General features: G+C 45.7%; 1 protein-coding gene across 1 annotated transcript; it reads left to right on the top strand.

The window, feature by feature from the left end:
• The first annotated feature begins 2586 nt into the window (after window positions 1–2586).
• On the top strand, window positions 2587–11101 carry DEGS1 (delta 4-desaturase, sphingolipid 1). Its single transcript, XM_037895657.2, has 3 exons — window positions 2587–2743; window positions 5431–6173; window positions 9315–11101. Exons 1-3 carry the CDS (start codon window positions 2662–2664, stop codon window positions 9459–9461), a joined length of 972 nt encoding a protein of 323 aa, XP_037751585.1. The 5' UTR covers window positions 2587–2661; the 3' UTR covers window positions 9462–11101.
• Window positions 11102–15152: the final 4051 nt, after the last annotated feature.

Genomic DNA, 15152 nt, shown 5'->3' with positions numbered 1-15152 from the left:
AATACAATATATATGAAAATGTAAAAAACATCCAAAATAGTTAATGTATTTCAATTGGTCTTCTATTGTTTAACAATGCGATTAAAACTGCGATTAATTGCAATTAATTTTTTGGAGTTAATCGCGTGAGTTAACTGTGACTAATCAACAGCTCTACTTTAAATCCTTCTGTAAGACTTGCCTCTGCTACGATGTTTACAAAATCCAGCTTTCATATCGAGGCAGGTGACAAGCTGTGACTGTTCTCCTTTCCCACTTTCCTTGTCCTATTCTCTTCCTCACTACCACTACTTCACTTAAAAAAAATGCACATAGCTAACAAAGCTATGCCTGTACTTCACCAGATTCATTTGTTCCTATGTTGTCTCCACATGTCCTATCCTTTGTCTGTGTATGTTTTTAGATTGAAAACCTTGCAAAGCAGGGATTGTCTCTTTTCTGTTTCTACAGCACCAAGTGGTGCCCCCAATCCCAAGTAGGGCCTTTGGTCACTACCAAAGTATAAATATTAATGATAATAAAAACCTACCTTGACTGGCTCCTTCTGAACTTTGATGGATCCATCATAGTACAGGAACTTTGCAGGTAGGGCATTACACCTCATCGTATGATAATCAGTTCTCTGTATGTTTAAAAAGAATGATTTTGATTATTTTCATTTTGAGTACAAAGTACATTCATTCATTTTGAGTCAAAGTACAAACATAATGGGCACATTGTTCCAAGACAATGTGCTTAGGTTCACAACAGACTTCAGAATCTTTGCATCACCTGACTTAGCTTCCTAGTTGCTGCCCATCCTCTCCATTTGTGGACAATGTTCTGCCAGAGAACTAGATTTGCATTCTTTAGAAGCAGATCACTTTCCCTGCTACTGCACAGTATCTGTACTATGTACACCACTCTCAGTCCTCCAAGACTCAAGGCTTGTCTTCACTGCAGCGTGAGGTCGAGATATAACTCAGGTGTGTTACCTCAACCAACTCCGGAGCTAACACAGCAGTGAAAGCAAGCCTCAAATAGAGACAAACACCTTTCAAAGACAAGATAAAATTAGTAATATCCACAGCACAGTTAACTCCTGTTGAGTTAGCCTAGCTTGAGTGAAAACACTTGACATTATGGAAAAAAAAAACAAAAAAAACCCAACCAAAAACCAAACCAACAACAAAAAAACCACTAAACCACTACACACCAAAAGAAACCCACTCAAGCTGCACAGAGTGATTGTACCAGCAGCCCAGGGTGTTTGTATTTGTAGTGGAGGCCGGACTGCATCTCTAGCTCCAGCATCAGTCTTACTTGAGCTTCAGCCCATGCCACTTGAGAGGCCAGCTACCTCAACTGTGACTGACAGAAACGTGTTTTTATCTCGTGGTAGGTCATGCGCCTTAACCTATCCCATTGTAAAAACACAGAGGAGACAGGGCACTCTCACTTTACTGCCAGGTGAACTAGGCGAGGTCAACCCCTGGCCGGGATCTAGTGCTGACCTCGCCTAGGTTCCTCAGGGTAAAATACAAGGGCCTCTGTCACCACTTAGGATTTTACAGTGCGATAACTATCATGCCTTCCTTATCTGGCTGTAAAAAACATCACCTTTGGGTCTGTGAAGCCAAAGCCCTTAAAGCACCACTTACCTGGAGCCAGCGCTTTCCCTGCGGGACAGAGTTTGGTTAGAGGCAACCTTGGTGTCATACACCTCAAGCTAACCGGGCCGTGCACACAGGTGTACATGAGTATCACAGCAACACCTCATGCCTGCACAGCATCGTGTGTGCACATATGGATCCCCCGGCCCCGCAAAGCGTGTTAGCACCATTTCAGAGGCTGGGAAATCAGCCCGTGACCGACCAGGATAGGAGGGTGTTTTGCTGCGGACGCAGGCCAAGCGCTTCGCACACACTGGGGGGGCTTCTTGCATCCCTCCAACCTCCCCTGCCCCACGGCCACCCTCTATTTCAGGGACTCTCTGCAGCCCCCGCGCCCACGGCTCTGTATGACCCCCATTATTTCCCACCCCAGATGGGGGGGGCGACGTGGGGACACGCGGCGAGGAGGACACGCCGGGCCCGCAGAAGCGGGGCTTGGCAGGGCGGTGATTAGGGAAGGAGCCAGCAGCCGGGGGAGGCTAGAACGTAGTATTGGGGGGGCGGCACGAGGGAGCGGTGTCTGGGGGAGGGGCGATGGGGAAGAGGTGACTCACTCCGCTGCTGGGGGCTCCCCTCTGCCCCCCGCCCCGTACCCGAGGAGGGTGACATGCTGACAGACCCGGCCTCCCCCGGGGCGGGCAACGCTCGCGCCGCGGCCACCCCCGCCCCAGCCAACTACCTAACGGTCCTCCTTCACTAGGCTCCCGCCGCCGCCTACGTCACTTCTTGCCCCGCCCCGTGGGGCCCCGAATATTATCTGCAAACACCGTTATTTAATCCTTTAAAATCTTTGTAAATATTCGTAGAGCACAAAGGCGGGGGGGGTCAGTAAAAACGGGTTGAGCAAAGGGTGGGGGTGAGGCCATCAGCCCCCGGCCAATCAGCAGCAGTGGGGGCGTAGCCGGCGAGACACCTTCTCGCTATATAAAGGGGGAGCGGCGCCGCCGCCAAGCTCCGTCCGCGTGCCAGTCGAGTCAGGGAAGGAGGCGTCCGGGCGGGCGCGGCAGCGATGGGGAACGCCGTAGCTCGGGAGGACTTCGAGTGGGTTTATACGGACCAGCCCCACGCCGATCGCCGCAAAGCGATCCTAGGTGAGCGAGGGGCCCAGGCAGCTTCCCCTCAGCGCCGGGGCGTCCTGCTGGCGGCGCGTCTCCCCCCAGCCGGCTCGCTGTCAGAGCCGGAGGTGCCCTGGGCTCTACCCGTTGCGGCGGCGGGGGGAAGGGCCTGATGCCTCCCCACAGGGAGCCGGTCGCCTCCAGGCTCGCCGTATCCGCTGGCAGCCGGACCCGCTTGTCGCCCTGCGCGCACGGGAGGGGTGCCGCCTGCGGGACGGAGCGGCGCAGTCTAGGGCAGGTGGCGTGTGTGGAGGCCTCGTGGGTGTCCCGAGCGCCGAGAGGGCCCGTTTCGGGGGTGGCGAGCCTGGTAAAATGGCTGCCGAGGAAGGGGGGCAGGCGGGTGACAAACGGGTCGGCCCCTTGAGCCAGGCTCGGAGGCCGAGCTCTTCAGGCGCCTCGAAGGGCCCACCCCATCCGTGACCGCTAGACACCGCTCCTCCCTCCGGCCGGCCTGGGGTGGGGGCAGGCAGCGCGGTTACCGCCAGGACTCCCCCCGCCCTGCTGAGAGGGGGGGCGAGGCGCCTCGCTCGGCGGCCCGCGAGCAGAGCCCCGGAATGAGGCGTTTCTGGACTGTCCAGAGGCCGGAGTCAACCCTGCAGATCCGCCCTCCTGGCTAGCGGCTCTGCACGCGCACGGGGAGGCTCCTCGCCCTCGGAGTCATTTTGGGCTGACTTCCGCTCAGCTGATTTGGGGGAGGGGATTGTCCTGTGATCACACTCAAATTGTCATGCCCCTCTCCAGTGCACTCGCTGCGGTCGTTAGCCTCTTTCTAGGTAACCCGCTGGAGGGAGGACGGGTGGGTTGGCTTCCGGTAACGTCTCCGGAATATTTCTTAAAACTGATGGCCTGGGAAATGGTACACTTATACACACCTGAAGGAGAGGAGGAGGAAAAGCTTTAAAAAGAGTTTTGTATTTTGATCTTGCTGGCAGAACAACTGTTTGAGATGGAAATCGTGAAGCAGGCTGCCTTTTCATGATGTGTACTGTTGGGCTGTGTAGTACAGTGATGGATGTGGTCAGTTATATACGAAACTGACAGGGCTTGTAGCGTGGTGGGAAGGGAAATGGTGACTATACTACAGTGTTTCCAAAAAGCAGACCTTGCCCCACCTCTGAAGTAGAGGGGCAGACATGAAGAACTACTTAGGGAGAAGTCCACAGGAGACTTAAATAGGACTTCTGATCAGTTGTGACCGGATGAACACTTCCCTTTTTTTAAATTGGGGTGTTTTTTCAGTTAACACTGGCAATGAGCCCTTGTATCTGAGTGCTTGTCTACATAGCAGTAATGCAGACAACTGGGGTGTGATTTCTAAAGTGCACTAGTGTGTTGTGCACTAGTTTGTCCATGCGGTCCCTGCTGGTGTGCATTAAAGGTTCCTTCCTGTGTGTGAATGTAGTGGTCGTTGAAGCAGTGCTACATTAAAGTGCACTAAGGAATATTACAGAAAACATTACTTGTTAGTGTGTGTGTGATTATTTTTTTTGGCCAATCTACGTAGAACTCAAATTGCGAAAAAAAAAACATATAAATTATTGTGGTTCTGCCTCTAACTGATGGGTGGGGATTGGTTTCACTTTAATTTCATTTTCTTGAGGCTGGGAAACTCTACTATACCAAATGCAGAGGTTACTTTTTAAACCTTAAAGTGAGCATTAACACCCTGAAGTGTACAAAATAGTTAGTACTCTGACTAGTTTGCGACTAGCTTTATAATGACAGTGGTCCAGATTTGCCTAAATTAAGTGTAGCTTACACCTCTGCACAACCAAGTCATCCCAAGAGTGGGATGTGGAGGAAGGGCAATTTTATTAGCTGAGGTTGTCTGTTCTGGGAAGGTAATACTAAGCCTCAGGAAGTTGTATCAAGTTTTCGACCATGCTGTCTCCTTGTCCATGACCACTTAGGGTTAGGGCCTTCTGCAATTTGGGTTATCTGCCTTGTTTTGCTTCAGCTTCCCAAGCCATCTTCCCTGGCTGTACCTATGGTAAAATCTGGTGTAGAGCCTGAAATATAATTATCTGGCAGCTGTGTTGATGTATACAACTCTAGCAAGGACCATAAATCTTTGGTGGGTTGTGTAACAAATGCTGCTTGTACACTCTTGGTCTTAAAGGGATATTAGTGCAACTAATAGTACTTTCAGAAGCTTAATTACTGAAGTAAAAATGACAGTTCATAAATAGGAATCTTTACATGTCTGCCCAAGATGAGTCTGAAGTTGCTTATCTTTAATTTTCTCATCCCTAAAAAGGGTGTAATATGTGCCTCAGGTGCAGGATTAATTTTAACTCTGTAACAAACCGTGGAATTGCATGCTAAGTATTAAGAGGCTTTGGGTTTCTAGATGAAAATAACACCAAGTACCACTAAACTACAGCAGCACTCTTTGATCTTGCTCAATATTTCAGGGATACACATGCCTACAGCATTCAAACAATTCCCAACATGTACATGCAAACTACTAATGTAATTGAATTGCCAAAAATGTAGGAAGATTTGAGTTGAGTGGACTTATTCCTTAATGAATGGAATCCATTTTGGGGGGGAAGAGGGTGTACTAGTAAGCTCTTTGTGTGGCTGAGAAAACTTTGGCTCTACTAAAGTGTACTTGTGACATTTTTCTTTGCATGTAACTGTTTATCTTCTCCCCATAACAGCTAAACATCCAGAAATAAAAACTTTAATGAAGCCAGACTACAACTTGATCTGGGTGGTTGTACTGATGGTTCTTGGGCAGTTGATTGCATTTTATCTAGTTAAAGACTTGGACTGGAAATGGGTTATGTTCTGGGCGTACGTTTTTGGCAGCTGCATCAGTCACTCAATGACTCTGGCTATTCATGAGATCTCTCACAATAGTGCCTTTGGCAACTGCAGAGCTATGTGGAATCGGTGGTTTGGAATATTTGCCAATCTCCCTCTTGGCCTCCCATACTCTATATCTTTCAAGAGATACCACATGGATCATCATCGCTATCTAGGAGGTGATGGAATTGATGTGGACATTCCTACTGACTTTGAAGGCTGGTTTTTCTGTACTCGTTTTAGGAAGTTCATATGGATTGTTCTTCAGCCCTTTTTCTATGCTATTCGACCTCTCTGCATTAATCCCAAACCAATTTCTCGATTGGAAATCATCAACTTGTTGGCTCAGCTCTCTTTTGATGTTGTAATATACTACTACTTGGGAATTAAATCAGCCTTCTACATGCTTGCAGGATCAATACTTGGACTGGGGTTGCACCCAATTTCAGGACACTTCATAGCTGAACATTATATGTTCTTAAAGGGACATGAGACTTACTCCTATTATGGGCCACTTAATTTGCTCACTTTTAATGTTGGCTACCACAATGAACACCATGACTTTCCCAATATTCCTGGCAAGAACCTTCCATTGGTAAGTACACTTTCAAGAATATATAAAGCTAATGGTAAACTGAAGCTTACTTCAGTGCTTGTTTTAGTTTAAGGGTTGGCAAACTTTTTGGCCCGAGGGCCACATCTGGGTATAGAAATTGTCTGGCGGGCCATGAATGCTCACGAAATTGAGGTTGAGGGGCAGGGATTGCTGGCTCTGGGCTGGGGCCATAAATGAGGAGTTCAGGGTGCAGGAGGGGGCTCTGGGCTGGGGAAGGAGGTGGGGTGAGGGCTCCAGCTGGGGGTGCAGGAAGGGGCTCTGGGCTGGGACTGAGGGGTTCAGAGAGCAGGAGGGGGGATTAGGGCAGGGGGTTGGGGCACACTTCCCTTCTCTGGCTCCTAGGTGGAGATGTGGTCAGGCAGCTTTGCTGTGCCTTGCCCTGTCTGCAGGCACTGCCCCTGCAGCTCCCATTGGCCACAGTTCCCAGACAGTGGTAGGGCAGTGTGCAGAGCAGAGCCCCCGTCTACCCTTATGAATAGGAGCCAGAGGGGGGGGCCATGCCACTGCTTCCAGGAGCTGTACAAAGCAGCCCCCGACCCTGCTCCCTGGCTGGAGGGGGGCAAGCCTGAGACCCCGCTCCCCAGTGGGAGCTTGAGGGCTGGATTAAAACAGCTAGCGGGCCTGATCTGGGTTGTAGTTTGCCTGACCCCGTTTTAGTTAAATTTTTGGCTGAAGTAGGACACTTAAAGTAGCAGTACCTTAAGTATCCACTAGAGACTTAAAATTACACTATGTGAAATAATTCTGTTATAGCAATCTTAAGTGTTACTTCTAATTGTCCTTCCCCCCCCATCCAGCCTTGCAGTCTGTTTTTCTGTTTACTGGGTAGTACTTGATAGCACCTTGCATACTTGGTTTTTGTAGTAATTCAGTTTTTCACCTTTTGGTTTCTGTTTCACACATCGCAGTAGAAAAACACTCACTATAAAACAGGTTTCAGAGTAACAGCCGTTAGTCTGTATTTGCAAAAAGAAAAGGAGTAGTTGTGGCATCTTAGAGACTAACCAATTTATTTGAGCATGAGCTTTCGTGTAGCTACAGCTGTAGCTCACGAAAGCTCATGCTCAAATTGGTTAGTCTAAGGTGCCACAAGTACTCCTTTTCTTATAAAACAACAAAAATGGGAGGAAACAAGAACAGTGAAACTACATTCTTTAAAAAAAGACTGCATTTTAGTTTGAGCATTTCTCTTAAATAAAAGCTTGCATAGCTAGTCTGATCCCTTCTGCTTACATAGGGATGCTTCTCTTGACTATTTTTAGCAAACTGATTAACAGCTTCATGTTAACAAGCAAAAACTAAATGTTTACCTCAGACTAACATTGGGGGAGTTTCGAAATTCTTGATGGATCATCCTACCACAAACATTAAGTAAAGCTTTTTTATATCTGCATGCTAATTTAACTGCACCCGTACTGCCACAAATGCAGTACTCTGGCCACATCTCAACTGAGAATTTTTTCACTAGTTCCCAACTGGTAGTTTCCTCTGAAGCTGCAATGGAGACAGTATTGGTTTGTTTTTTGTCAACATTACTACCTCCACATGTGGAGATGCAGCTGTTCAGCAATTTTAAGACTTAATTCCTATGTCCTACAATGGAATCTGAGAAATCCTTCAATAACCATTATACATAAGTCTGTCTTCAATCACGTTACATAATTTCTTTAGAATTTAACATTCCTATAAGGTTGTTGCAGTTCAAAAAATAGCAAATAGTAAAGTTGCATAACATATTAACAAATGCCCTTTGGAATACTTAATGCAAACCACACTGTGGGGGAACAACTGGCCTTTCTGCAGGTTTTGAACGGGGAATATTTATTCCGCCTCTCCCTGTGGAATCATTAATGATGGCATCTTAATGGATTTCTACCCTTGGTTGATCTACTCTGTGAGAAGACCAGTTAGAAGATCCATATCTCAACGTTCTAAATTCAGTGCCCAGAAAGCACTGATAGTCTCAGATGCATCTGAAGTTCCTAGGCTGCTTGCTGTACTGTATTGATAGGTACCGGGAAAAGGTACTTGGTCAATAAGTGTCACAGTTTGCCCTGACTATTAGTCTTCCATTTCAGAGTAGTTCATCAGCTGTTACTGCACCAATATATCTGCCCTGACTGATTATAATCAGGGGCTTCAAATGCTCATGCCAGACCAGTTGTCTCAATATCAGACCCAAATTTTCAAGCTTTCTCTCCTCTCTTCCCTACCCACATCCCCATTTCAGCTCTGTGCCAACTGTTTGTTGTTCCCAATTCAGAACCCAGTCAGTTGTCTTCAATACTTTGGTCCCCTTGCTTCTAAACCCCTTCTGCGTATATAACTCCTTGGACCACTGTTGGGTGAACATGTGTTTATGTACCAAGTGTTACACCACTTGGCTCTAGTGCAGTCTGAGGCTATGTACACGCTACCACCTTCCTGAATGACTTAAGTAACACCAACCTAACACCAGTGTGGACAGCACTATGTTAGCAGGAGACTGTCTCCTGCTGATGCTACTGCTGCTCGTGGGAGCTGGAGTGATTAAGTTGATGGGAGACCTCTCTCCCATCTGCTTAGTGTCTGTACTTACAGTGGTGCAGCTGCGCCACTGTAAGCTCTGTAGTGTAGCCATAGCCTCATTCAGATAAACAAAAGCAGACCAGTGGCACTTCTTTGCGGGGCGGGGGGGGGGGGGGGAGAGAGTAACATACTCTGGACAAAGAAAGAACCATGATGGGCTGAATATCCCATGTAGATCCCACCTCTGTTAGTTTAGGAGTACCTAAAAGGCCTTCCCTGCAATCAGAAATCAAGCAAGCAGCTGGCTTGGGCATTAAAACAGCTTTGCCTTCTCCCAACAATGCATGTTAAAACTTTGATAGCTCTACATTGGGTGAATACAATTTACTAAAAAAAACCCCACAGGTTTATTAAAAATCCATTTAATTTTAAATTTGAAACTGACAACCTATAAGGTCTAAATTTATCAGCTAATGCTGCTAAAAGTAAATTTCTTAGCACTCCCAGTTGTTTGAAGACTTTCTCTTCTGCTTCTAGAAGTACTGGCAGAAACACTGGAGGGGAAGAAGTCTTGAGCTTAAATATGAATAAACCTTAATTTTTTCCTCTTAGGTGAAGAAAATAGCAGCTGAATACTATGATCATCTTCCACAATATAACTCCTGGATAAAAGTGCTTTATGACTTTGTGATGGATGACACAATCAGCCCTTACTCGCGCATGAAAAGGAAATTAAAGGGTGATGTGAAACAGGATTAAACTTCTGCCAACCAAAAGACTCTGCAAAGCAAGATCTGGGATATTTTCAAGTAGCTGGTACAAGGAATTCTTGCTAAAGAAGTTTATTTGTATCCTGAATTATTAAACTTCAGACATCTACAAGAATGCATTAGTGTATCCTAAAACAGACCTCTTCAGACCAATTAGACTACCATTCTAATTAGACATTAGCCTAAACATTCTAACAGTCATTGGTGTAACTAATATACAAAACACATGATTTAATATGCTCAATCTATGTGTAAAATAGTATTTAAGTTTGTTTTAGAATATGTATTTCACAGCTAACAAATCTTGTACTCAAACACCTGTTTCTGGCTTGTCTAGACCTATAAAAGATACTTCAAAATATTTACACTTCTGGCTTGTCCTGTGCTGCCCATTCCATGCTCATAACTTAGTCAATTATAGTATTAAAGTTCATACTTGATAAAGTTAATTCTAAGCTAACATTAACTTAAGTCTTGTTTCATTAAATGTGGTTTCAACTTATTTCTGTCTCAACTTCTTGGAGGTGGGCAGTAGGGGAGAAAATAACCATCTAAACAGCAGTTAGTCAGTGAGTGAATCTGTCTTGTTGGCTCATTCACTGCTGAACCAAAGCAGTGGCAGATCCAGGTTTATCAGTAATGACAACTGTACTACCACTATTATTGAAAACTAATTCATGAGGCTGAGTATCAGGGGGTAGCTGTTAGTCTGTATCCACAAAAACAACAGGGAGGCCCGTGGCATCTTAAAGATTAACAGATTTGTTGGGGCATAAGCTTTTGTGGGCTAGAACCCACTTCATCGAATGTGTGGAGTGAAAATTACACGTGCAGACATTATTATACTGACACATGAAGAAAAGGGAGTTACCTCACAAGTAGAGACAGGGCCAATGATGGTGCTGCTGTTCTCTCTCCTCTCCCCCTACTTACCATTAAAAAAAAAAAAATTAAATTCCCAAGCTGCCTCTAGATAGCCAGTCCCCAGTTGTGGATTGCTAAAATCAGGTAGCCTGGACTTAACCCTACCCCTTTCAAAGAGGGATCCTTATGTCATTAGCATTTCCCATTGGTTAGTGTAGGTGCTCCCTGCCTAGTGTGCTTGTTTCTGTGGATCGTATTCTAAGATGCCTATCTCTTCCCCATTCATTGGGTAGGCAGCCTGGGGGTCTAACTCAGCTTTGGCAATTGGTGTTCCTGGGATTGTTTAGGCATCTGACATTAGCTGCTGTGATGCTCTACATTGCAATGCCTGAGTCTCTTCATGGATCCCACCCTTAGGACTGCCCTTATAATTGACACATTTTATGACTAATACCTATTCCATCTAGAAAATATAATTACTTCAAATAATTAGGAAAAATATCACCTGATGTATTCAGATGGCTAGGTGCCTCCTGAACAGGGAAATATAGCTATTGTAACCAGTTTCTTGGTCATTTGTGCACATTTAATGATGTAGTTAAAATAGAGAATTAAAAACTAAACTGCATTAATACAAAATCCTTTCCCATATATTGTTGGTTAGTATCTATTTAGAAATACGTCTGGAGAACAGGAAGTGGGCTCTGTAAATTTCTGCATCTTCTAATCCTGCCTCTCTCCTTTTCACTGCCTTCTCTCTTTTTTTAAAAAAAAAAAAAATGCAGATACCTTAGATATGTTCTGTGAAGAATAATTGATATAAAAACAGAAAATTATGCTGATGCCCCTTCTGCCATTTTAGAGTGATTGTTTATAGGGCCAGATTTCTAAAGACACCAAGAAGGCTTTTTCAAAAGTGCCTAGTTGCACCTTTAAAAATCTGACCCAAAACAGCAGTCCCAAACTTGCATGTCTGTTATCAATTGCCTCCATTAAGTGGTGGTCTTTACAGTGGAGGCTGAAAGACCATTTTGGCCTGTGTGTCCATTCTTTTGCCCTTCTCAGGCCACTTTAAAAAGGTCTGATTGCTATGGGAGTAGATGCTTATTTTTTGAATAGTGACCTTGTGATTATGGGTGCCCAACTTGAGTCACTTTTAAAAATTTAGGCCTGTCTGAATTTGGTTAATTCATAAATATCAGTGGCTTAAATTTACAGCCTCCCTACAAAAGTTTAGGTACTTACAAAGAATTAACTTATTTGAGGCCTATGACAAAATAGCTGGCTTAGTGTACCATGTAACTGCAGTCACTTTTTTTTCCTAACAATGCTTTCTTTACATCAGTATAGTCAGCTAAGTTCAGTACTTAAAGGTAAACCTATAAATAAATGCTTTTGGATAACACTGGAAAAGTGGCTTTTGTGCTGGATGCCTTGCTAGTAAACTAACTTTCATAGGATGCAAATGTAACGTTTTATATCTAAACCTTAAATCTAGCTTAATCTCCCCAAAAACTTTTATAAAGAGCAGAAATATGAAGCAGCTTGAAAAGTAAAGGGTCAGCTTGCTTTTAATTAACTTTTGGAAGCAGATGGGCATCTGGAAGACTAACATTTGTGTGTTTGGGCAGTGAAATTGTCAGATAAAATGTTAAAATGATTTTTTTTAAGTAAAATTATTAGCTAATGTATTGTTCAATGTCTTTCTGGTTGCTGTTACTTTTTTAGCAAGTTTTTAGGGTGTGTTTGTGGGGGACATTATCTAAACTCTTCTGTGCTGAGAAGGCTCTCCAGTGCCTGAATGGAGGATGGACCATCTTCATTAAAACCTTCCCACTACTTGATAAAAGCTATCCTCTGCTGCTGCTTTGAGTAGTGTCCCTATGCCTGCTCACTCCACTGTAGGTGTGCTTGCATCCTTGTGCTGTTCATCAGAGGACTTTAGGAGCAGTATCTGTTGGGACCACGAATATGCTGTCTCTCCTCGTGCTGCACTACGAGGCTAGTCCGCACATGTGGGCTAATGCATCTCAGTTCCTTCTCAACCGCCCTTGGCTAGAGATGGAGCCATTAGCAGTTCATTAAGACTATTGTTTTAATCTACGTACCTATAGTTAGTCCCCTAGTTATAGTTCTAGGGGTTACCCCCCCCCCCATTTTTTATTTTATCCTTTAAAAAAAGGAATGACTTCATTTTTCTTCCCACCTTTTTTCTTCCCACCCAAGACGGTATGCCTGTAAAGAGGCTATCCTCATCACAGTTAAGTACACTCAGTCCACTTGTTGCCTCAGGGACAGCCACATACAACAAAAGTGTGGTCTTTGCCAACAACTCGGGCTAGGATCCCGCAAAGACAGAGCTCTGCCACAAGATTATCTTCATCAAGGCAGCTCTCCGACCCTAGTTGGCTGGTCGATGCAAGTCCTCCCAACAGCCTTCTACATTTTAAGGGCTGTGGGTCAAAAAAGCAGACTACAAACCCCTTTCACAAATTATCTAAGCAGGAAGCTGCCATAGTGAGCACCGAGATAGTCATAAGTTATCACCATTTTGCTCAATATCACTGACACCAAGGCCATCTCAGTCTGGCACCCATGGCTCCCAGAGACCACCAGCAACAGGTACTGCTGGCAGGCCCATGGACCCGATGGGCACGGGCACTGACTCAGCACTAACGGACAGGAGTAAGCACTCCTCTAAAAAGCCTGTGTCGGTACCACCAGTGACAGCTCAGCAGAACGAAGGACGTACCCTACATCCCACCTGGGGATTTTCTGCCTCAAGGCATAGCTCCTGCTTGGTTCCAAGACCTAGAAAGCTCCTGTTCAAGAAAGGTACAAGAGGTTCTATCACACAGTAGGAAGTCCTTGACACAACATACATACCTGCGGAAATGGTCTAAGATTTCAGAATTGGTGCACATCCCAACAAATCTCCCCAGCATCCATGACTCTTCCACACATCCTAGACCAGTCATGCCCGAACTTTTACTCATGCACCCCCTTACCAGTAATGGAATATGTCTGCACCCACTGGAGCAGGGGCCAGCAGCTGGGTCAGGGCCATAGCTAGGGCGGGACTAGGGGCAGAGTAGGTCTGGGGTGGGGGGGGTGTTGCTGGCCCAGGCCCTACTGTGCCCCTCCAGGCATTCCTCCCGGGGGGGAGGGGGGGTGGTGCACCTCACGGTTTGGGGACCACTGTCCTAGACTATGCTCTAACCTAAAATAGTTCAGACTTCCTCTAAGCTCTCTGAGGATCTACCTAGTGGCTATTACAGCCTTTCACCAACCTGAAGAGGGTTACTCAGTGCTGTTGCACCCAACTACAAAAAGGTTCCTCAAGGGTGTAGTAAACCTCTTCCCTCAATCTCAACTTCCTACCCCCACATGGGACCTGAACCTTGTACTGAAAGGACTGACGAGGCCCACCCCTTTGAACCCGTGGCTACCTGTTTGCTAACCTGGTGGGTTTTTTTATACCACTGGGAGAGCTGTCTCCCAGCGCTGGTGCCATGACTACACAACCACGTGTAGCACTTCAATGTTGCTAGTGAAGATGTGCCCTTAGATAACCTCTCTGTTTCACACTAGTCAAGTTGATTCACCTTCCAATCTTCTACCCCCAGCCTCACCCAGATGATAGGGATGCTATACTACATACCTAAGATGTCAGGAGAACCCTGGTCTTCTACCTGGACAGGACAAAGGCCTTCAGGAAGTCCCCTAGGCTTTTCCTCTCCATGGCGTAAAGCTCCAAGGGCTCAACAATATCAGCCCAAATACTGTCCAAGTGGATCTCGAACTGTATCAAACATTGCTACCAAGTTCGCAGTGTGACCCCTCCACATGCTATTCATACACACTCCACAAGGTCAATCTTATCAGTCGCCTTCTTTAAGAATATCCCTATCGCAGAGCTCTAGAGTGGCGAGCTGTGCATCAGCCCACGCTTTCACAAAACACTATGCAATCACTACAGACTCCGCCTCTGATGCCATCTTCGGCCCCATGGCACAGTCATCTTTAACTGACCTGACCCAGAAGTCCCGGCCCTCCAGCGGGGGTACTGCTCAGGAGTCACCTACAGTGGAGCACCCATAGGACACTACTCGAAGAAGACGTTACTCACCTTGTGCAGTAACAACTGTTCTTCGAGATGTCTCCCCTATGGGTTCTCCATAATCCCCCTCCTCCCCACTATGTCAGAATTCTTGTCAATGACTCTGTAGTAGAGAAGGTACTGAGGGGAGTTAGCCCACATGCACTGACTAGTCTCATGCAGGTTCCTATATACATGTAAGGCCAAAACAATTGAGGACTTGAATTTCTCTGCATAGACTTTTAAAATGTCAGAGCACTTTGACCATTGCTCTCAACCCAGATGCCCTACTTTTATGTAGAAACTATCAGATTCCAGCCCCCAATTACAAATTATATCACTGCTAAAATAAAGGTAAAGGGCTCTGGCAAGATGGGGCCCTCTGCAAATGCAAAATATTGCCTTGCATCCACTACTTTTTCCTTCTCCAAGTGCTTATCTACATGTCTTCCACTCTCCGTGTGCATATACCTCATGCACTCAAGATCAGAATCTTTTGGCCAGCACTATCCAGTGGGACCATATCTTTGCCTTGAGTGCCCTTGTTCACCTCCTACTGAAGGCATAAAGGGTAGAGCAAGGCCAACCAACTCAGTTCTATTTTTCCCCACCCATGGCTAAGAAATGGAACAGAGAAGTAACCCTGTGTTCAGAACCTGTGGTCCTTATATATATATATATATACACACATACATATATATATATATATATCCTCTT

The sequence above is a fragment of the Chelonia mydas genome, chromosome 3 (genome assembly GCF_015237465.2).
Source record: "Chelonia mydas isolate rCheMyd1 chromosome 3, rCheMyd1.pri.v2, whole genome shotgun sequence".
Classification (NCBI taxonomy): domain Eukaryota; kingdom Metazoa; phylum Chordata; order Testudines; family Cheloniidae; genus Chelonia; species Chelonia mydas.
The sequence above is the reverse complement of the archived record's forward strand: the minus strand, read 5'-3'. Positions and strand labels throughout refer to the sequence as shown.

What these genes read in the sequence shown, in the direction of transcription:
- DEGS1 (XM_037895657.2), top strand. Translation starts at nt 2,662, where the DNA reads ATGGGGAACGCCGTAGCTCGGGAGGACTTCGAGTGGGTTTATACGGAC. An exon ending in TCGCCGCAAAGCGATCCTAG is followed by an intron (nt 2,744 to 5,430) that starts GTGAGCGAGGGG and finishes TCCCCATAACAG; the next exon opens with CTAAACATCCAGAAATAAAA. An exon ending in CTGGCAAGAACCTTCCATTG is followed by an intron (nt 6,174 to 9,314) that starts GTAAGTACACTT and finishes TTTTCCTCTTAG; the next exon opens with GTGAAGAAAATAGCAGCTGA.